This window comes from Salvelinus alpinus, chromosome 32 (genome assembly GCF_045679555.1).
Source record: "Salvelinus alpinus chromosome 32, SLU_Salpinus.1, whole genome shotgun sequence".
Lineage (NCBI taxonomy): Eukaryota > Metazoa > Chordata > Actinopteri > Salmoniformes > Salmonidae > Salvelinus > Salvelinus alpinus.
Window position 1 is genome coordinate 22301542 of NC_092117.1, and position 23958 is coordinate 22325499.

Consider the following 23958-nt stretch of genomic DNA (forward strand, 5'->3'; position numbering starts at 1 on the left):
CCCAATCATTACTTCAAAGGCAATCCGAGCAAGAAGAGTGTTGCAGTACTCCTAGAAAAATCTTACCACCACTTCATTATAACAGGCCTCGGATAATTCATCAGTGTCACTCTGATAACTAGTGGGCCAGAGTACTAGGCCCTATGCTCAGTTGGTAGGCTACTCATTGGGCTATAGTGAAGCTAAATAGCAGCATCAACACTCATAGGTCTAGGCTACTTGAAATGAATGACATGGTAATAAATCCGTTACAATCTATTCATAGGCTAACGAAGTCCACTAGCTTGGAGATAGACAAAAGCTACTTGCAGCATAGCTCTTCTGTCCAGTAAAACCAAACGCAGTTTGTATTGACACAAAAAGCGCTGGGTGTAATTAAACGCTAGCAGAACTCAAGCAGCAAGAGCACCTAGATTATCAAGGTGAAAAAAAACAGCAATCCTTGCCGCGACAATGTATCCCCTTTCCCCCTTCTGACCGACCCCAGCCTGCAACACATCAATCTTCCACCGCAGCCCCTCCCCCGGCAGCCCCAGTACCTCAGATAATGCCGCACTTTTGCTCGGATGGGCTACAATGTCGTTACAGCTTTTTGCTACATTGCAACACTGGTTCCTTCAAACACGCTCGCTTTCACACACTGACTGTAGAACGTCAAAAGGTGAGTAATGTTTTTCAAAGCCAATGCAGTACTGAAGGCTATACTGTACGTCATAGCAAGCAAGCGATTCTCTTCTCCCCTCTCCCAGCTCTCTCACTCACACGGCTCTCTCCCGCCTCAGCTACCCTGTAGCCTACAATAACTCGATTGCGTACGAAATGGCTTTATGCACCAGTTCCCTGTATCACCTCCATTCGACAACACTTCTCCATAAATATGGCCTTTATGACTTACATAGAAAAACAGCCATGTCCGTCAACACTCTTATTATATTCCCGTGTTTGTCTTTATTTTCCAATTATCTGCAGAACAGTTAACTCCCACCAATAAATCCAGAGAGAGACGAGAGGCGTAAAAAAAAATCCAATCCATTCATGTGGTTGCGGCTGAAAGAACTCGAAATCGAACTGTCCCGTTTGTCTGTCCTTCCTTCCAGCCAGGGACTGTCCGAAAGCCTACTGTAACTGCTGCAATTGTTGCTAGTGCAGGGACTGACTGCACCTCTGCCGCTGCCGTTCCGTCTCTTGCTGCAAACAAAGTTTAAACTATGCGGAGTTTTCCGGGTAGAGCACATCCCTGAGTAAAAGTAGAAGCCATTTAAATTCGCGATAAGAGGTTTCTTTGCTTTTCGGCTCAACTAAAGCTCATATCATTAGATTTGGAGAGTCCGGATAGCATCTTCGTCAATTCAGGCTGAATTGCAACGAAAACACAGTGGCAGAGGGATAGAGAGGTCGCGTTTGAATAATGTTTGTGGTTTGTCTGTTGCGCAGTAATCTGAGTGTAATCCAGAATGTAAACAAATACTTATTTTAGGACACAGGATAAACAGTTTGGGGAGACTGAACTGAGAAAGAGTCTTTGAAGAACAACCCACTAGGTTTTTTCCTGGGGAGGGGGGTGGACAGTGGAAATCTGGCTGCAATCCAAATGGGTGGACCAAAACTGCCCCCCAAAATGGATAATTGGTTCATCTTTTTGTCTCTCAAAGAAAGTAGCCTACATATACCTCCATAAACCATTACTCCTCTAAAATCATGACTAGTGATCTCTTTTAGACATGGTGATCTAAGGAATGCTTAGTGGGATCAGCGTGCCACTGCACTCTGACTACAGCAGGACAGGAGTGACCTGTCATGGCCAATTGGATTGCCCTCCATAAGGTGACTGAGAGATGGCATGCACTGTGGACAGATTACTGGTGTAATGCATGGTCAGATGTAACACCATTTTCAGTAAGACTGTCAATGACACATTCCCAGAGGATAGGTTTTCAGCATAGAGTTTACATTACATGTTTCATCATTTAGCAGATGCTCTTATCCAGAGCCATTTACAGTAGTGAGTGCATACATTTTTGTGCTTTTATGTACTGGTCCCCCATGGGAATCAAACCCACAACCCTGGCATTGCAAGCGCCATGCGTTACCAACTGAGCCACACGGGACCATATCTGCCTCTGTCAATCTTACACCTAAGGCCATATAGCAATGTAGTAAACTGTGAGGATAACCTCAACAGCTGACATGAGGTAAACTATTTGTTACCAATTTGATTATAGCATTACAGTATTGTATGAGAGGCCATTACAATGTGGAAAGCATTGAACATGGAGAGCAGTAAACATTGCAGTGTGTGTTTATCAGCCCTGATGTAGACACAGTAAGCACCATCTCTGATCAGTCAGCAGGTGAGTGTGTGGAACTTGTTGAGTCCAGCAGTATCATCTGACACAGAAACTCCACACCCCTCTCTACAGTTACCTAAGCAACACTCCATGGACCAATGTATCCATTTTACAGTAGTGTCCGTTAACTGCTTCCAAAACACTGGGTGACAACTGAAATGCACGGCAAAAAAGTGAAATCTAAGCAAGACTAAATATCTTATATTGTCTTATTGTCCCGCCTAGTTAAAAAGGTTAAATAAAAAATAAAAAAAGGTATTAAGGTAAAATATCTTGAAAAATATCTTGAAATAAGATACATTTCTTGTATTAAGCCTTTTTTAAGATAAAATAAATAAATATTAACAGCCAATGACATTGGATAATTTAGCTTGGTAAGAAAAAAACTAATTATCACTCAATATAAGCTATTTAGGCTTGCTTAGATTTCACTTTTTTTCAGTGCATTTCAGTTGTCACCCAGTGTTTTTGAAGCAATGAATAACAACGTTTTTCCTGACAACTACTCATACATTGGTATTCAAACAGCCAGCATAAGAGTGCAACTTGAGATCGGTAACCTGTAGCAACACTTGTCCCACACACTTTACTAGTTACAAGTAGTGTAACTGTGTAGTTACAAGTAATGTATAGTAATTTATTACTGTATTTTTACCCAAGATATTGAAATACCATGTAACTACCATGCATGGTATTTTGGCAACAAAGTTAAAAGCACCATAATGAATGTGGAGAAACTCAGCTTTACTACAGTAGGAAGCCCATCTTCTGAAAACACCAGAAACCCTACCTCTTCAAAGAGTCTCTTCAATAACCCCACAGAACCCCCCCCCCAAAAAGGCTTGTAAACTGACACTCTCACTTTTTTCCCCTTTTCTAGCTCTGACATTGCTGATAGCTACTTTATTGAGGAAAAGTGTACTTACTATGCCTGTGATATGTGTTTGTCCCACCTAGCTGTCTTAAGATGCACTAACTGTACAATGACTGCTAAATGACTAATATGTAAAAATAAAAACAAAATGTAAAAGGAAGGCCTGTCCCTCAAAGCACAAATTGCTCTAGGGCTTGAATACTTAGCTACATGCAGTGTAACCAGAATGACTGTGGATAAGTCACACCAAACAAACAGTATCTTATCGCAAGCAAAATAAAAGTCCAAAAGCTCAAACACAAATGTAATTTGTGTCCGAGGCTTACATTCTCTGCTGATTTACATTTGGTGACATCAACTACTGATATGTGGATCAAACAAGATACTCAGAGAAAGCTGCATTTCAGTGTAGGAAGCAGAGAGAAAGAGGTGGGTTCTGGCTAGCGTGTTCCAGATTGCCAGACAAACTCCTAGCAACAGCGGACAGTCAGTGAAGCAGCGTATCAGCAATGATGGCGAGATGGTTAGCTTTCCAACAGGTGAGGTGCAGGTGAAGGAATGGGGTTACGTGAAAAGAGTGAAACAAAAACAAAACTACTGCGTAGAAAAATGGGGCAAATACCTTCGTCAACATCTGAAATACAGTCGTCATTGAGAATTTCCGGCGCATTAGCCTTAGCTGTGTGATTTGAATACATACAGTTAATGGAATATTAATAAGGCATCAAATGGCACACTTTCACTAATATGAGATGCAGCAACGCATACTATATGAATCACATGCCTTGAATACACAAAACACAGGTTAACCCCAATCGGTCAACTCACTGTCAGCTTATGGGGTAATGCACGGCTTAGGTTATAAGCGAAGTTTTGATACAGTCATATCAACCACTTATACTCATACCTTCATCGTCAGACATGTCCAGAAACTCGTTCATGGTCTCGGGGATGTTCATTTTGTGTTTTTCTGTCGCAGTCTGTTGATAAAAGAGTCCGACATGAATAATGCAGATGAATGCTACTGTGCCCAGTGGCCCCTGATTGGCCCTGGGTGTCACTATTATTAAATCCCTCCTGACACGTCGACAAATCTATTTGAGGAGCAACAGGATATTCAACCTGTGCTTTTCACACAGTTAAGCATGTGAGAGAACATTCCTGGAATCACATGCAGTTACTCTTGTATACCGTTTCAGGGCCAAGTACTAATTTGAGATACGCATACAGTAACTCATCCAGTGATGTCATGGTTTGAGTTGTACACAATGTGCACACCTCATGTTAGGATTCGGCCCCATGTCATCAGAGGAATAAACAACTGTTTATTCATTTACTATGTACTTTCAGATCCCCACACACAGATACACACACAAGGTCAGTGAACTGCAAGCACATGGTCAGATGACAGAAACACATACTGTACATGGAGACGGACCACTAGTCTGCATTGGCATGTTTTTTCAACCACTAGGAATGCAAATCGACCGTTTGCTTTGCGTCACCATAGCATGCTGATCTCTGCTTGTGTGTTATGTACTGCAAACTGCCTCAAGAGTGGTACCCGGCCTACTGTTTGGGTGTGTGAACCTGTGATCAACACCTACTACCTGTACAGCAATGGAACACAAATCAAGTCTTCCACCGCTGCGGTGTCAGTTGAGATAAAGGCCTGTGTTCATGCCAGGTGAGTGGACTGTCCATTTCATGAGTTACAGTCAAATTGAGCACGAGAAGCAATATTCACTGGACAAAGACAAGCTGTAACATTGGGGCTAGGCCCCACTGGTCCACATGAAAATACATAGACGAGCAGGCAGACAGACAGACAAACAAACCTACAGAAACATAAATATACAGACCAATGACAGACAGACAGAGAGACATTCATGGCATGGCGTCTTACCACAGAGGTTAGATTCTCATCAGTCACTGGCCTGAGAGTGTCCACCACTGAGATGTAACCAAGACGACAGGCGATGGACAAGGCTGTGCTCCCGTTCTGCGAAGAGGGGGGAAAGAAATGATGTAGGTTGTAATATGTGTTTGTTTTTACTCTGTTAGTGTGGCAACATTAGTGCTGTATGTGGGGGTGTATTTAGTGCTGTGTGTGGGTGTGTATTTCTGTGCTTTGTGAATGTACAATGATACTGTATATGTATGTGTGTGTGTTTCTGTGTAGAAGTCTGTTTTTAGTGTGTGTGTGTGTGTGTGTGTGTGTGTGTGTGTGTGTGTGTGTGTGTGTGTGTGTGTGTGTGTGTGTGTGTGTGTGTGTGTGTGTGTGTGTGTGTGTGTGTGTGTGTGTGTGTCTCCATTACTATGTATGTACTGTATACTATTGTATGTGTCCTGCTGCTCTGTGTAGCCCTGCTGATCCAGGCCTCTGGAAGAGAGCTGCTGAGACAGCAGGTTTTCCCATCATGCCTCACTCACCACGGTCAGCTGATTGGCAGAGGCTCCGTGCTGCAGCAGCAGGTTGATGATGTGGGTGTGGCCCTGCTGCGCCGCCTGGTGGAGGGGCGTGTAGCCGTTCTGCAGACAGCGACAGAGAGAACGAGAGGGAGGGATGATAGTGAGAGGAAGAACGAGATGGAGAGAAATTGAGGGGAGTGGGGAAAGGAGGTGCAAAGTGAAAACATGAAGGAGAAAATATAAACAGGAGGATAGCAAGAGAGTGACGGAGGGAGAGAGGGACAGAGGGAAGGAGGGAGTGGTACCAAAACAAAGAGAGTGCTAGCGAGAGCCAGCGAGAAACACACAAACTGACAAAGGTAAATAAGCTCAGCTCACATGAACACCACATGGGACAGACTTTCAGTTGTTTACCTTTGTTTTGTCATCAACTCTGGCCTGGTTCTGTATGAGGAAGTCTGCCATCTTGACGTTGCCATAGTGACAAGCCACATGCAGCGGAGTGTATCCCATCTGTTTTACCCAAGGGCAAGGGACAGAGAGAGAGAGAGAGAAGAAAGGAAGATGTGAGCTTGTTACTTCTCGTCCTGTGACATCACAGCCCTTGTGTGACCAGGAAGTAACTAACATTACATTTACACAAGTGTGACACAAAAATCCTATTATACAACAAGAACTTCATAACACTTCTCTAATAGAGACACCTGAGAGAAAATATGAATGAATGAACAGCCTTGGCTATAAACCAGTGTGCTGCCAGCACAACACAGTGTGTAACCTTGTGCTACTGCAGATCTCTCTCTGTCTGTGTCCCTGTCTAGTGAACGTGAGCAGCCGATGGGCAGTCTGCTGCATCAAGCAGGGGAGGTTACTGGTAGTGACGCACATACAGACACAAACACCTGCCACTCAGGTGTCTTCTAATCCTTTATTCATCCCACACCTGAGAACACAGTGCTGCAGCCAAGTGTGTGTGGGAGCAGGTGTTTATCTTTCCTTCAACATTTTATCGACCAGTGTATAGAATGGTGGAGACAATAGATACACACACGTAACATCAATACATTATGTCTGTAACTTCATTGTGTTGTGGGTCTTTATCACTATTCTAAACACATGAATTAACCATATACAACCCCTGGTCTATCATTGATAAGGAGAGTTTAAATCAAGGGCATCTCTCTGTCCCACAGTCTTTCACTGTGATAGTCTGTACAGTCTGTTCCCTGTGGTTGCCGTGGAAACAGCATGACCTTCACCTTTGTCGAGGGGTCGACGTCCGCCCCCTGGTTGAGCAGGACTTCCGCCACGTTGACTTTGTCCTCCTGCGCCGCTAAGTGGAGAGGTGTGAGACCGCTCTGAAAGAGATACGCGCAATCGCACACACACATTTAGAATTCATTTTCCATGCCGGGGGGGTATCATAGCTTTGTCAAAGCAATGGCTCATTATTCATATTTGTTTTTAAAGAGTCACAGGGATAGTTAGCTAGATAGGAGGTTGTTTTTAGAGTCACAGGGACAGTTAGCTAGATAGGAGGTTGTTTTTAAAGAGTCACAGGGATAGTTAGCTAGATAGGAGGTTGTTTTTAAAGAGTCACAGGGATAGTTAGCTAGATAGGAGGTTGTTTTTAAAGAGTCACAGGGATAGTTAGCTAGATAGGAGGTTGTTTTTACAGTCACAGGGATAGTTAGCTAGATAGGAGGTTGTTTTTACAGTCACAGGGATAGTTAGCTAGATAGGAGGTTGTTTTTACAGTCACAGGGATAGTTAGCTAGATAGGAGGTTGCTTTTACAGTCACAGGGATAGTTAGCTAGATAGGAGGTTGTTTTGAAAGGACTTGGTAAATCCAGCGGCTCCTTTTGAACTCCTTTTGAAAATGAGAGACAGCTGTGGTCTGATTCGCCATGCTAAAGACGGCGCTATACAGAGAAGTGTCATCTGCCTTCAACTCATTAGGATGACACAGGCCCTCTAGGCTCATATCAGTGGGCTTAAGTCAGCCTGGCCATTGGTGTGTGTGTATGCGCCTTTGGTAACACATGTGTCTGTGGTTGTGCATGTGTGTATGTGAACAGTAGTATTCTGTATGAGTGTGTTCGTTTCAGTGTTGATGATGTATGGTCTTAAGGCCTATGAGTTATACAATTATAATTTCCACATAAGTTAACCCTCCTGTGAGGCCAGGTGAGAGTGTGTGTTTGTGGTGTGTGCGTGTGTGTATGTGTTTATGTGAATGTAGTACAGTGAACCGTTTGTGCTGTGTATACACAGTGTGTGTGTTACCTTGTTGCCCATGTTGACGCTGGCGTTCTTGGTGAGCAGCAGAGAGACCAGGTCCACACTGCCCTCCTGTGCAGCCAGGTGAACAGGGCTGATGCCCTGGCGGGTCACAGCGTTGGTGTCCGCCCCGTACTCCAGTAGGGTGGTCCCGATGTCCATCTGGTTCTTCTTGGCAGCTATGTGGAGGGGTGTGTAGCCATTCTGAGAGGAGAGAGAGACACAGAGAAAATGTATTCAGCACTCTATGTGTCCTCTATTCTAGTCTAGTCTATTCTACTACTATTATTTTTACAGATATGTATGTGTATGGGACCTCATTAGGGTTCTAGATAAAGAGATGATATCACACAGTACACTGTAAACATCCCATAGTCTTAGCTAGTTGCATGGTTTAGCTTAAGGCCTTGGTTAACAGAAACAACATGTTTCACCCTCTTCTCCCTTCACTGGACACACACTACTAAACAACAAAAGTCCCAGGCAGGCAGAAAGAGAGTCTTTGGTTGGGTGTTAAAGCCGGATCCATCCTAACATTCCCAAAGGGTTTCCCTGGAGAGGATCTTTAGTGGCGCTCCACTGGCGGTATGACACTACAGTGGGGCTTTAACTCCATGAATAGTCCTGGGATGCAGGGCAGTGGGGGTGTAATAGTCCTGGGATGCAGGGCAGTGGGGGTGTAATAGTCCTGGGATGCAGGGCAGTGGGGTGTAATAGTCCTGGGATGCAGGGCAGTGGGGTGTAATAGTCCTGGGATGCAGGGCAGTGGGGTGTAATAGTCCTGGGATGCAGGGCAGTGGGGTGTAATAGTCCTGGGATGCATGGCAGTGGGGTGTAATAGTCCTGGGATGCAGGGCAGTGGGGTGTAATAGTCCTGGGATGCAGGGCAGTGGGGTGTAATAGTCCTGGGATACAGGGCAGTGGGATGTAATAGTCCTGGGATGCAGGGCAGTGGGGTGTAATAGTTCTGGGATGCAGGGCAGTGGGGGTGTAATAGTCCTGGGATGCAGGGCAGTGGGGGTGTAATAGTCCTGGGATGCAGGGCAGTGGGGTGTAATAGTCCTGGGATGCAGGGCAGTGGGGTGTAATAGTCCTGGGACAGTCCTGGGATGCAGGGCAGTGGGCTAAGTCCTGGGATGCAGGGCAGTGGGGTGTAATAGTCCTGGGATGCAGATGGTGTGGTGCAGTCCTGGGATGCAGGGCAGTGGGGTGTAAAAGTCCTGGGATGCAGGGCAGTGGACATGTAAAACTCCTGGGGGTGCAGGGCGGTGGGGGTGTAAAAGTCCTGGGATGCAGAGCATTGAGGGTGTAAAAGTCCTGGGATGCAGGGCAGTGGACATGTAAAAGTCCTGGGGGTGCAGGGCGGTGGGGGTGTAAAAGTCCTGGGATGCAGAGCATTGAGGGTGTAAAAGTCCTGGGTCTGCAGGGCGGTAGGGGGTCTAAAAGTCCTGGGATGCAGGGCATTGGGGGTGTAAAAGTCCTGGGATGCAGGGCAGTGGGGGTGTAATAGTCCTGGGTGTGCAGGGTGGTAGGGGGTGTAAAAGTCCTGGGATGCAGGGTGGTGGGGGTGTAATAGTCCTGGGTGTGCAGGGTGGTAGGGGGTGTAAAAGTCCTGGGATGCAGGGCAGTGGGGGTGTAATAGTCCTGGGGGTGCAGGGTGGTAGGGGGTGTAAAAGTCCTGGGATGCAGGGCAGTGGGGGTGTAATAGTCCTGGGTGTGCAGGGCGGTAGGAGGTGTAAAAGTCCTGGGATGCAGGGCAGTGGGGGTGTAATAGTCCTGGGGGTGCAGGGCGGTGGGGTTTGGGGGGGTGTAATAGTCCTGTGGGATTAAAACATTATTTTTAACAGCTTTAATGCATAACTGCTCCTAAGAAATCTCTACAAAGCTGAGACCATGGGTAGAGGCAGTAGGCAGATGTGGAAAAGCAAGACAAGCTCTTGACACCTACTTCAACTGTCATATAAGAAATAAGGTAACTCAGAGCAAGGAGTCCAGAACAGGGAAAATGTGCCTTTAGCCATTCCTCTGTAATATTAGTTCATACCTTGATAACAAGCATATCATACCACAGTTGACACAGTACGATTTCATGCATTACACCAGATTTTATATTCTATGACTGTTTTGGGTCATTGACAAAGCTTTTCCAGACAGTATAATTTTCCAGTTTTCCATCTTGCCGTCCGTCTCTGTCCGTCTGTCCGTCTGTCTGTCCGTCTGTCCGTCCGTCTGTCCGTCTGTCTGTCCGTCTCCGTCTGTCCGTCTGTCCGTCTCTGTCCGTCTGTCCGTCTGTCCGTCTGTCTGTCTGTCTGTCTGTCCGTCTGTCCGTCTCTGTCCGTCTGTCTGTCCGTCCGTCTGTCCGTCTCTGTCTGTCCGTCTCTGTCTGTCCGTCTCTGTCTGTCCGTCTCTGTCTGTCCGTCTCTGTCTGTCCGTCTCTGTCTGTCCGTCTCTGTCTGTCCGTCTCTGTCTGTCCGTCTGTCTCTGTCTCTGTCCGTCTCTGTCCGTCTCTGTCCGTCTGTCCATCTGTCCGTCTCTGTCCGTCTCTGTCTGTCTCTGTCCGTCTGTCTGTCTCTGTCCGTCTCTGTCCGTCTGTCTGTCTCTGTCCGTCTGTCTGTCTCTGTCCGTCTGTCTGTCTCTGTCCGTCTGTTTGTCTCTGTCCTTCTCTGTCCGTCTGTCTGTCTCTGTCCGTCTGTCTGTCATGACTGAAGACAAAGGGACAGGCAGCTGTGAAAGACATCGACTGTTTCCTGTCATGTGACTTATAACTCTGCATCTCCACATCTCACCAAGCCTAGGCCTCAAAGAGAAGATTTAGTTTATTTCCAAAACACTGGCACACTGAAAGTAGACGAGAGACACCGACTGTAGCCTGCAAACATAACTTTATAGAAGGAGAGAGGGGGTGGGGGGGAGATTGATTTTACAAGGTTTCAATGTTTCCCATTTCAAGACATTTTTATTGGATGTGATTGGACAACCTGAGCATTATTTCAACACTACAACAGGGCCTGTAAGACCGCAAGCCAACAACAAGGTGACCCTAGTCACTGGGCATGGTCCACTCTGGCACATTTAGAGCTTTGTCTGATTGTTACGCGGTTCAACAACAGCAGTAACTAAGTTACCATGCTTTTCTATTGGACCACACAGAAGCCTGTGACAGTCATGAGAAAAAAGCAGTATGAAGCAGTCGACTTAGCACTGAGTCCTATCACACACGAGCACTGAATCCTATCACACACGAGCACTGAATCCTATCACACATGAGCACTGAATCCTATCACACACGAGCACTGAATCCTATCACACACGAGCACTGAATCCTATCACACATGAGCACTGAATCCTATCACACACGAGCACTGAATCCTATCACACACGAGCACGGAATCCTTTCACACACGAGCACTGAATCCTTTCACACACGAGCACTGAATCCTTTCACACACGAGCACTGAATCCTATCACACACGAGCACTGAATCCTATCACACACGAGCACGGAATCCTTTCACACACGAGCACTGAATCCTTTCACACACGAGCACTGAATCCTTTCACACACGAGCACTGAATCCTTTCACACACGAGCACTGAATCCTATCACACACGAGCACTGAATCCTTTCACACGAGCACTGAATCCTATCACACACGGGCACTGAATCCTATCACACACGAGCACTGAATCCTATCACACACGAGCACGGAATCCTTTCACACACGAACACTGAATCCTATCAAACACGAGCACTGCATCCTATCACACACGGGCACTGAATCCTATCACACACGAGCACTGAATCCTATCACACACGAGCACTGAATCCTATCACACACGAGCACTGAATCCTATCACACACAAGCACTGAATCCTATCAAACACGAGCACTGAATCTTATGACACACGAGCACTGAATCCTATCAAACACGAGCACTGAATCCTATCACACACGGGCACTGAATCCTATGACACACGAGCACTGAATCCTATCAAACACGAGCACTGAATCCTTTCACACACGAGCACTGAATCCTATCACACACGGGCACTGAATCCTATCACACACGAGCACTGAATCCTATCAAACACGAGCACTGTATCCTATCAAACACGAGCACTGAATCCTATGACACACGAGCACTGAATCCTATCAAACACGAGCACTGAATCCTATCAAACACGAGCACTGAATCCTATCACACACGGGCACTGAATCCTATGACACACGAGCACTGAATCCTATCACACACGAGCACGGAATCCTTTCACACACGAGCACTGAATCCTTTCACACACGAGCACTGAATCCTTTCACACACGAGCACTGAATCCTTTCACACACGAGCACTGAATCCTATCACACACGAGCACTGAATCCTTTCACACGAGCACTGAATCCTATCACACACGGGCACTGAATCCTATCAGACACGGGCGCTGAATCCTATCACACACGAACACTGAATCCCATCACACACGAACACTGAATCCTATCAAACACGAGCACTGCATCCTATCACACACGGGCACTGAATCCTATCACACACGAGCACTGAATCCTATCACACACGAGCACTGAATCCTATCACACACGAGCACTGAATCCTATCACACACAAGCACTGAATCCTATCAAACACGAGCACTGAATCTTATGACACACGAGCACTGAATCCTATCAAACACGAGCACTGAATCCTATCACACACGGGCACTGAATCCTATGACACACGAGCACTGAATCCTATCAAACACGAGCACTGAATCCTTTCACACACGAGCACTGAATCCTATGACACACGAGCACTGAATCCTATCAAACACGAGCACTGAATCCTATCAAACACGAGCACTGAATCCTATCACACACGGGCACTGAATCCTATGACACACGAGCACTGAATCCTATCAAACACGAGCACTGTATCCTATCAAACACGAGCACTGAATCCTATGACACACGAGCACTGAATCCTATCAAACACGAGCACTGAATCCTATGACACACGAGCACTGAATCCTATGACACACGAGCACTGAATCCTATGACACACTACCACATACTAGGCTAGTCTACAGTACATCCATGGTTCTTCTTTGAAAGACAGCAATGAAAGTTAAATCACTTCTATCCTCTCCTGTTCTGCTCTCATCCTCGTTGGTTAAAACAGGATGTACACACTTCAGTAAAAAGTAATTGTCTTTAGAGTTAAGCCAATCCAAACAGGCCAAGGACAAGAGACAAAGAAAAAGCATATAAGAGACACACATGAGTTAATGGTTAATCAGTGTGTTATCAGCTGGTACCGTAATGTTTATCAGCTGGTACTATGGGCCAAAAGGTCAAAAATCTACCTCATGCCTGCTTTAATCAGATCAATAAACCCAAACCAGTATGATACTAGTCACATTATGCCTGATCTGGTGTGTGTGTGTGACACACGGTGTATGACACTGTGTGTGTGTCCGAGTGAAGTACCTTGGCGGCGGCGTGGGGCGATGCTCCCTGATCCAGAAGCAGTAGAGCCACTCTCTGATTATCGTAGTGAGCAGCTACATGCAGTGGAGTTAGCCCACTCTAAAACACACACAAACAACACAACGTTAGAAGGAGCCCAAACACCAAAGCACAAGGGAGGAAGCCAGAACATAAACAAAACAGGAGGGAAAGCTATGGAGCCGATGGGACCCAATCAGATGGGGACCAGTTTAAGCATGACACCAATGAGCACACAACGCTGAATTAAGCCCATCTACAGCGCATCCACACAACTAGCAAAATGCAGAACACTTCAACAGAAATATTTTCTACATTTTTTTTTATTTCTAGTGACATAGGCACCCTGGAAACCGAATGATGTTATTGTGTGTGCCTGACAGCCTGCATATTATTTTGCTGCAGTTTGGATACACCATCAGATGGGGACTTGTTTTAGCGTGACACCACCAAGAACTGTTAAACCACAAAGCACTTTCAGATGGCTGGACACGGACACAGACACTGATCTGACACATAATTAGTACCAGTAGGCTCCTCATAAGTATGATGTGTGTGTGTGTGTGTGTGTGTGTGTGTGTGTGTGTGTGTGTGTGTGTGTGTGTGTGTGTGTGTGTGTGTGTGTGTGTGTGTGTGTGTGTGTGTGTGTGTGTGTGTGTGTGTGTGTATGTGTCTGTCTGTACGCATCTGTGTGTCTTAGAAGAGGGTGAACGAGTGCATGCCATAATGTTTTAGTGGAGGAAAAGCATCTGCAAGCTGTGCCATCTTGAGAGAAGTCGTGATTTCCCTCAGTCCAGCTGCAGCTCCTACATTCTATCTTCAGTAGTGTTCTGTTCCTTTTCAGAGGGACGGGGATGAGACTAGGAAAGGAGGCCAAAGGCCCACAGGATGACGTATGACATCCATTCGAACAGAGGGGGGAGGGGAGAGTGGAGAGGAGGGGAGGGAAGAGTAGAGGGGAGGGGGAGAGAGGAGGAGGGGAGGGAAGAGTGGAGGGGAGGGGAGAGGGGAGGAGAGAGTGGAAGAGAGAGAGGAGAGGGGAGGGTGGAGCTCTACTATTTCACTCACTCTATTAGAATGAATGATATTGTCTCAAACATCACAACCAATCTCATAGAACTAGAAGCAACTCTAATTCTATGGCCAAGCGAATGTTATTGGATTTCAAGAGTTGCCGTCTTCCCACATCCCACCTTTCCAGCTGCATCCGGAGCTGCTCTCTTCTGAAGAAGCAGGCTGGCCACTTCCATCTTCCCATACTTGGCTGCCACGTGAAGAGGACTGAACCCTTTCTGTAGAAGACATCAGGAGACACATCATCAACTTGAGACAGCCAGGGAGAACAGAGCTGCTCTGGCAACCTAACTGACAGGGAAAAGTCTAAATGGTATTCTTGGGACATCCAACACTGACATCATTCCATTGAAGTTTAAATTTAAAACGGTTAAGGTTCAGGTTAGGTAAGGGTTATGGTTAAGTTTAGGGTTTAGGTTAGGGACATCCCAAGGATCCCGGGTAGCTCTAACCTAACTGATAGCACTATCTGTTATAAAGGAGAGCTGAGAGCGTTCAAGATGTGTAAGGTTGTGCAACGTTGCAAACCTTTCAATAACAGGAAAGGACGGGACGGGACACTGTTAAATAATCTTAGAGTAGGGTCTCGTTCACTTTATCTTCATGGCCATGTGAAAGAAAGTATAGTGGGTGGACAAGGTGTTTGTCTTGCTCAGTGGGATGTTTCACCCTGAGAGAATATGTCACTGAGTCTGTTTCTCATATCCTATTCCTCATCTATAAAAGGATAGCGCATAATGTGATCATGTTAATCTTGGCGTCCCTCTTTGTTAAGTCCCTCTGTGTTAGGAAAAGTATTTTAAGACATTAGGTCATATTTTCCAGAGTGATGTGGAACTCCCACAGATAACTCCCATTTCACACACAGCAACGTTTGGCCTAATTGTCCTTATGTCGTAATTCACGCTCCATACTGCCATGTGATTTTGATATCCCGTTTTGGTCAACTTTTCTTCAGATGCCATTGTTTATTTTCTAACATCTCCAAAGGTATTCTACTTCTTGGTCCAAAGAGGATCCTCCGATCCTCCATGGTGTTATTGTTAAAACAAGTTGTTACACTGACAAAGCCAAATGGAACAAAATGACTGTGTGTTCGGTTTGGTGCTCTCTGCAGTCACTGTACTGTGCAGTACCAACACAGCCAACCAACTGGACAGCTGTGACCTGACGTCATCTCTCTGGACAGCTGTCTAAGGTACTGTCCCCTCATATACAGTGTGTGTTTTAGACACAGACAGACAGACAGACAGACAGACAGACAGACAGACAGACAGACAGACAGACAGACAGACAGACAGACAGACAGACAGACAGACAGACAGACAGACAGACAGACAGACAGACAGACAGACAGACAGACAGACAGACAGACAGACAGACAGACAGACAGACAGACAGACAGACAGACAGACAGACAGACAGACAGACAGAGTGTGAGAGAGAGTGGGCGAGAGAGAGAGAGCGAGAGAGAGATAGAGGCACAGTGGGGTTTACCCTTCATTAATCTATTCCTCTGACAGGGTGTCACCTTCAAGGACATCCTTCTGCAATATACACTGCCACATTATACATGCGCACACACCAATTCCCCAAAGTCTACGAAACACTCTTCTTTGACCTTCAAGAAGATCATACAGATGTAGGATCTTAATTTGATCACTCTTTTGTTGGTGAGAATTTTCCTGCACCGCATGAGCTTTGTGATTTACATAAATTCACTGAAAACCCACACTAACATATGGTTATATTAACAGTATTACACTTTCATGTAGACTACTTTTGGCCAGCTAATAGCCTAACCACCGATCAAGCAACATTACGGACTAATGTTCAAATAATCCTGTTGCTGCAGGATTATTTGTCTGTAACAATATAGGTCAAAATAAGATCCTACATCTGTAGCTCAATTATGTGTGTGGAAGCGCAAGGAAATTAGCTTCCTTGTCATTTTCATCCTGATAAGGTTTAGGAAATTAACAAGAAACACCAGTGGTGAGGAACAGCGACTTCAAATTACTATTATTCTCCAATCAATAGTAGTAATGTGCAATCCACACTGTCCTTAGCCTGACTCTGCTGATCATCAACTGACTAAACCACCATGGTTGAACTGATAATAATACATGTAATTCTTTATTTGTGAGTGCTGGCTTTTCATTTTCTGGTTGGACCCTAACTCAATCACACTGACCTTAGTGGAGGCTGACAGCGATGCACCCTGGTCCAGCAGCATGGCGGCTACGTCCTCGTGCCCTTCGCGGGCAGCTAGGTGGAGGGGTGTGTAGCCTGACGTGGTGGCAGCGTTAGCAGAAGCCCCCCTCTGCAGCAGCTGCTGGACGATGTCGGCCTTCCCCAGCCGGCTGGAGATGTGCAGCGCCGTCTGGTCGTCCTGGAGGGAGACAAACACTATTATACTCTGTCTATTCACTTCACAATGTAAATAAAAGTGACACCACATCGTTTCACAGCCCAGTTAGACAACGAAGGACTCCCTGACCCCTAACCTCTGCTCACCTTGGCCTTAGTCTCCACCTTAGCTCCATTCTGCAGCAGGTATCGCACCACGTCCGCCTGACCCGCCCGGGCTGCCATGTGCAGCGCTGTCTCGCCCCTCTGGAAAACACACACACACGTTTGTTTTACTATCCTTGTGGGGACCAAACAATTGATTCCCATTCAAAATCCTATTTTCCCTAACCCTAAAACTAATCTTAACCATAGCTTTAACCCCAAACCCTAAAATTGCCTTTTTCCTTACGAGGACAGGCGAAATGTCCCCACTTGTCCAAATTCTTCTTGTTTTACTATCCTTGTGAGGACTTCTGGTCCCCACTAGGATAGTAAAACACACACACACACACACACACACACACACACACACACACACACACACACACACACACACACACACACACACACACACACACACACACACACACACACACACACACACACACACACACACACACACACACACACACACACACACACACACGTAACCTGCATGGTATGTATTACTCTATTTTGACTAGCTAATTGTTTTGGGTTTAACTTCTGAAGAGCTGAGTGTAGTGTGTAACACCTACCACGTTGGTGGTGTTGGGCGAAGCGCCGTGATGCGTCAGTGAGTTGACAATGTTCTCATGTCCCATGAAAGCTGCCACGTGAATAGGAGTGAGTCCAGACTGCAAGAAAATCACAATGATAGTCAACAATCAATAGCCTGGGTTCAGCTGTACCTACAGTATGTCATAGAGTAAGGGAAACACACAGCTGTACCTAAATAAAATGATAGTTGTCTATGATCTTTGAAGTTCCCAGCCCAGTCTGTTCTTCCTACCCCTAACGCCCTGTGTTACCCCAGGCACAGCCCAGCCCTCTAACCCTAGAGTACCTCTGTCACAGCCTGGATCGATGCTCCGTGTTTCAGCAGCAGCTCCATCACTTTGGAGCGGTTCTTCTTGCAGGCGATGTGAAGCGGGGTGAAGCCGTTCTATAAACAAAAACCACTCAACTCCTCAGGTATTTTGGCACAGGTTTTAGTTTCTAAGGAAAACAGCAGTTTCCTTTTACCCCTATTTTTTCTGTAGTATAAACATGTGATAGAGGAACATCTTATTGTTAACCTAACTGAGTTTTATGCCCCAATAGTGTTACAACGGTCCACACAGTTTCTTCTTGCCAGTAAACCTCAGTCACCACAACCATGGTTTCAGTCACCACAAAGCATGACAACATACTTAGTGATGTGTGCCAAGACAGTCTTTTCTCTCAAAACACACACACATACACACAGGCGCGCACACATACACTCTCAAACACACACAACGTAGCTCTGCAGATTATCAAACCTAAGCCATTTGAAGGGAGTATGTACAGTGCATTCGGAAAGTATTCAGACCCTTTCCCTTTTTCCACATTTTGTTTCATTACAGCCTTATTCTAAAATGGATTAAATAAAAACATGTCCTCATCAATCTACACACAATACCCCATAATGACAAGGCAAAAACAGGTTTTTAGACATTTTTGCAAATGTATAAAAATAAAAATTATTACATTTACATAAGTATTCAAACCCATTACTCAGTACTTTGTTGAAGAACCTTTGGCAATAATTACAGCCTCGACTCTTCTTGGGTATGACGCTACAAGCTTGGCACACCTGTATTTGGGGAGTATCTCCCATTCTTCTCTGCAGATTCTCTGAAGCTCTGTCAGGTTGGATGGGGAGCGTCGCTGCACAGCTATTTTCAGGCCTCTCCAGAGATGTTCGATCGGGCTCTGGCTGGGCCACTCAAGGACATTCAGAGACTTGTCACGAAGCCACTCCTGCGTAGTCTTGGCTGTGTGCTTAGGGTCGTTGTCCTGTTGGAAGGTGAACCTTCGTCCCAGTCTGAGGTCCTGAGTGCTCTGGAGCATATTTTTGTTTCTCATGGTCTGAGAGTCCTTTAGATGCCTTTTGGCAAACTCCAAGCAGGCTGCCACATGCCTGTAATGGAATTTTAATGTTTGTGCTTTTCTTATAACTAATTTCTGTGTTAAATTCATGTGGTGTTCTAATAATCAAATTCTGTGTTCATGCAAGTGACTGATTTAACAAATCCTCACTTATCAGTATCTGCAATTTGGCAGTACGCCCAGACCTTGTTTTGAGAACGAAAGATATCTCAGTTTCAAGGTCTCATCTTAGAGAGGAGAAGCCTCGTGAGGTGTTGGTTTGTCAAATGTTATGAACCAGTATTGGTCAGTCAAATGAATGAAACAAAACGGTAATGATTAATTAATTTACTAAATCATGCAAATATAACTTGTCTGTGTATAGCCGTATACAAGACAACTGCTGGGACTGCCCAAGCAGAGCTTCTGATTAACATGTGTACTATGGTGCATTGAGTTGGTTGGAACCTCTCTAGCTTGATGACAACTAAAGGATGATTTATTTAAGACTGACTTCGAGTGTCCCTCTACAGGAATTTCCACGACATGCCTTTTACCGAGGAGTGGCTTCCATCTGGCCACTCTACCATAAAGGCCTGATTGGTGAAGTGCTGCAGAGATGGTTGTCCTTCTGGAAGGTTCTCCCATTTCCACAGAGGAACTCTGGAGCTCTGTCAGAGTGACCATCGGGTTCTTGGTCACCTCCCTGACCAAGGCCCTTCTTCCCCGATTGCTAAGTTTGGCCGGGTGGCCAGCTCTAGGAAGAGTCTTGGTGGTTCCAAACTTCAACTTCTTCTATTTAAGAATGGAGGAGGTCACTGTGTTCTTGGGGACTGTCAATGCTGCAGAAATGTTTTGGTACCCTTCCCCAGATCTGTGCCTCGACACAATCCTGTCTCGGAGTTCTACGGACAATTCCTTCGACTTCATGGCTTGGTTTATGCTCTGACAACTGTGGGACCTTATATAGACAGGTGTGTGCCTTACCAAATCCTGTCAAATTAACTGAATTTACCACAGGTGGACTCCAATCAAGTTGTAGAAACATCTCAAGGATGATCAATGGAAACAGGATGCACCTGAGCTCAATTTCGAGTCTCATAGCAAAGGGTCCGAATACTAATGTAAATACGTAATTTTTTTTAACCTGTTTTCGTTTTGTCCTTATGGGGTATTGTGTGTAGATTGATGACATTTAAAAAAAAAATGTAATCAATTTTAGAATAATGCGAGCTCTAAGAATCTAAGAATTGTTGTGAATGGTACAGTACTGAAGGACGGACGTGCATTGTCACAGCTCTGATGACTTTTATCAGTATGAAAAGGGGAAGTTACTGCAGTCAGGAAGTGAGCCTGGCTGAAGAAAAAGACAGTTGCCGACCCCACCCAGGGGCTGAGGACACAAACAGACAACTCCTGGAACAATAAACAAGAGCAGTCAGCAGAATGACGGGACGAATCCGTCCCACCTTCTCCCACCTCTCAGGTCGCAGTTTCACGATTCTGTGTGCACGGAAATGCTGCTATGAAAGATACCCACAGCAATTACACAGCTAAATAGCAAACAAAAGGAGACCACTGAAATGTGGACCGGTGTCATGTGGCACTGAAAGCTGCTTTTTAACTAACACTTACGGTGGTGCTCTATTCATTATGCTGTCTATAAATGTCAATTTCTAACTAAAATGGACAATAGTATTTTGAACTTGTACACCCTGACTTTCTCTCCACCCCTTTCTCACCAGTGCTTTAGCGTTAGGGTTGGCCTTTTTGTCCACTATGAGCTTGGCCACTTTGTAGTGTCCACAGTGGGCGGCCACGTGTAACGCTGTCAGGTAGTCGTTGGTGACATCATCAACGGGGACATCGTTCTGAAGGAGGAGCTGGACACAGTTGATGTGGTCGCCCTGAGTGGCCATGTGCAGGGGGGACAGCCCGTTCTGAAAGGGTTACAGACATAATGGTATGTCAATGTTCTGTAGCAGCTGAAAATGTTAGACTACAGCAATGTTCTGTAACAGCTGAAAATGTTAGACTACAGCAATGTTCTGTGACAATCACAATTCTATCAGTGGTAGGAGATATTTGCAAACACAACTTTAGATCAATGCTCTGCAAATGTTACCTGGATGAACATGTGTTTAACAATAAGGTAGATGCAAGTGTTATCATTTTAGTAACCAAGTATATGTTAAGAGAAGGCACTACCTTTGTCTTGGACAGAATGGGGGCTCCGCGGTCCAGCAGGATCTCAACCACTTGTTCATGACCGCTCCTTGCTCCACAGTGAAGAGGTGTCAGTCCGTCCTACACACAACAACACAGTCAATAAGAACACAGAGCGGTGGAGCTTATGAAACATTCAGCCCACTATGGACTGAATGCAGAAAAGCGCATATCTTGATAATATTTAAGTGAACGCATACATACTGTAATAGAACAGAGTTAAAAAATATAACAATGACAAAGTAGTGCATGTTAGGTAGTTAGGTATATACATGACAACATGCCTACTGCTACCACTAACAACAAGTCCTGTAGGCCTCATATAGAAGGGCAGGCCCTCATATAGACATATATACACAGTGCTGTATTTCATTTGCAGGTTGACGTTTATTGTCATGAGTCTTGCCCTGGAGGCAGAACTGAGCGATTTCCTCTAGATGGGCCAGCTGCAAAGTCAAAATTGGCTTTATTGTTCAAATTCATGAAATCAAAAATGTGCTTTTTGGTTTTAATTTAAGGGTAGGGTTAGGCATCAAGGTTAGCTGTGTGGTAAGGGTTAAGGGTAGGGTCAGGTTTAAAATCAGATTGTATGACTTTGTGGCTGTGCCAGCTAATGACCACTCTGCAGAGCTGCCTCCAGTACATGAGTAATCTCAATAAATGCTAACCTGCATTTAATTCTGTGAAGGCACTCACCTTGGTCTTGGCATCTATTTTGGATCCTCTGTCCAACAACAGTTTGACCATGTTACTATTTCCTCTTTTAGATGCCACATGGAGAGGTGTGATGTCATTCTGTTACAACACAGAGAGGAGGTATGAGTGAGCCACACAATACAGAACTGTGAATATTATTTGGATGTCGTCCATATGGTAATACTTAGTCCTGTGAGTAAAACTAAACAGCATCTGAATCCAGTAACAGAAAGATGCCAGCGTTCTATTGTACAAAAACATAATCATTTTACAAACAAACAATAATTTAATAAGCTAATATTCAAAGTATTCTGAATGGTATGTGTGGTGTGTTTTACTAAGGGGGTGTAAAGCTGTCCATTGTTGAGTATTATTTATAAGCCATCTCTTGTGTAATTTACTGTGGAGCTAATCATTAATTACTGTCGACTTCAAACAGAAACACAAACATTACAGCCAGATGCTGCCGTTTCATATAATTACAGGCTGTCTCTGATGCCCATTAAGCTAACCTCTAACGCTGTTGGGTCTGTTGTTACACTCGTTGTTATGTGTTGTTATGATTGCAACACTATCACAATATGACATGAGTACAGGCTGTGGGATGGGTGTGTGGGGGAGGTTCTGAGCATTGTGTGAGTAATTTGGGTTGTTGTGTAAGACTGTTGTGGGTATTGCTCCATAGAGTGTAGTGGACTGTTGCTAGTAGCTCCTCCTGTCCAGCAGAGGGCGGAGCAGCATTACCCTGGCCATGAAGTCCACAGCTCCCCCTCGATTCAGCAGAAGCGTGGCCACGTTGATGTTGCCATAGTGAGCAGCGATATGGAGAGGAGTGAAGCCACTCTGAGGAGAGCAGAGCACACAAACACAACGACACAGGAGTCAGAGACAACCACGGGACTGATATCACTCTCTCAAATTACACTCGCGGAAGTTTACAGGCTGCTACTGTACACATCAACAATTCTCACTGTGGCAGAGCAACTCTTTGTTTTCAAAACCCAAACACAGATCCTGCCGACTAGAATGTGAATAGTAGCCTATGTTGACGTTCATATGACATACCATTCAAAGAGATCATGAGCTTTCATGATTATTTCACCCTTACCACAGTGTTATACTGGACCATAACACGTTACCTACCACACAATAAGGATAGACACAGTGGTATGAAGTCCCCAGTTACAGACTGTAGTTTATGTAGAATTTCAACAACAGCCAAGAGGCCTTGTTGTGTCAAAGCACAAACGTACCATAAATAGGTTACGTCTTCACATGTGAATGTAACGTATATCGTTCAATGGTGATTTCCTAATGAAACCATGGCTTAGAGGGAAACAGCTGTCTAAGCAAGAGGAATATAATGGGAAAGGGCACATCAGGGAGGTACTTTTAGATAAAGCTATCCAATCAGGGAGGTACTTTTAGATAAAGCTATCCAATCAGAGAGATACTTTTAGATAAAGCTATCCAATCAGAGAGATACTTTTAGATAAAGCTATCCAATCAGAGAGATACTTTTAGATACAGCTATCCAATCAGAGAGATACTTTTAGATAAAGCTATCCAATCAGGGAGGTACTTTTAGATAAAGCTATCCAATCAGAGAGATACTTTTAGATAAAGCTATCCAATCAGAGAGATACTTTTAGATAAAGCTATCCAATCAGGGAGGTACTTTTAGATAAAGCTATCCAATCAGAGAGATACTTTTAGATAAAGCTATCCAATCAGAGAGATACTTTTAGATAAAGCTATCCAATCAGAGAGATACTTTTAGATAAAGCTATCCAATCAGAGAGATACTTTTAGATAAAGCTATCCAATCAGAGAGATACTTTTAGATAAAGCTATCCAATCAGAGAGATACTTTTAGATATAGCTATCCAATCAGAGAGATACTTTTAGATAAAGCTATCCAATGAGGGAGATCATTTAAAATAAAGCCAATAATCCTGCACAAAGCAGGTGGTCACCAAAGCTTCCTGCACATAAACCACTAAAGTTGTGAGCATTATAAAAACTGTTCTATTTCTATTCTAAAAGGATAAACAAATCAGCTTGACCTCTGAGGTTTCATACAAATAAGAGATAGTTCTGCATTAA

At 44.9% G+C, this 23958-nt stretch overlaps 1 protein-coding gene across 36 annotated transcripts in view; it reads right to left on the reverse strand.

Moving 5' to 3' along the window:
* The window catches only part of LOC139562325 (ankyrin-3-like), a 116224-nt gene that overhangs the window by 38289 nt on the left and 53977 nt on the right, over nucleotides 1-23958 (reverse strand). For 28 of the 36 annotated variants that reach the window (XR_011672342.1, XM_071379951.1, XM_071379960.1 and 25 more), the window contains 17 exons: nucleotides 22597-22695; nucleotides 21853-21951; nucleotides 21139-21237; nucleotides 20673-20870; nucleotides 17885-17983; nucleotides 17577-17675; nucleotides 17005-17103; nucleotides 16682-16879; nucleotides 14607-14705; nucleotides 13396-13494; nucleotides 7922-8119; nucleotides 6894-6992; nucleotides 6049-6147; nucleotides 5656-5754; nucleotides 5129-5224; nucleotides 4130-4202; nucleotides 3845-3901 (listed from right to left, as the gene is read on the reverse strand). Coding sequence is in view for 34 of the 36 variants with exons in the window: in XM_071379951.1 (XP_071236052.1) it covers nucleotides 3845-3901; nucleotides 4130-4202; nucleotides 5129-5224; nucleotides 5656-5754; nucleotides 6049-6147; nucleotides 6894-6992; nucleotides 7922-8119; nucleotides 13396-13494; nucleotides 14607-14705; nucleotides 16682-16879; nucleotides 17005-17103; nucleotides 17577-17675; nucleotides 17885-17983; nucleotides 20673-20870; nucleotides 21139-21237; nucleotides 21853-21951; nucleotides 22597-22695 (1909 nt within the window). In the remaining 2 variants the exon portion in view is untranslated. Of the gene's footprint in view, nucleotides 1-539; nucleotides 780-895; nucleotides 1532-3844; nucleotides 3902-4129; nucleotides 4203-5128; nucleotides 5225-5655; nucleotides 5755-6048; nucleotides 6148-6893; nucleotides 6993-7921; nucleotides 8120-13395; nucleotides 13495-14606; nucleotides 14706-16681; nucleotides 16880-17004; nucleotides 17104-17576; nucleotides 17676-17884; nucleotides 17984-20672; nucleotides 20871-21138; nucleotides 21238-21852; nucleotides 21952-22596; nucleotides 22696-23958 lie in introns of those variants that run through there. The other 8 variants (XM_071379949.1, XM_071379947.1, XM_071379945.1 and 5 more) reach the window with 3 other exon arrangements.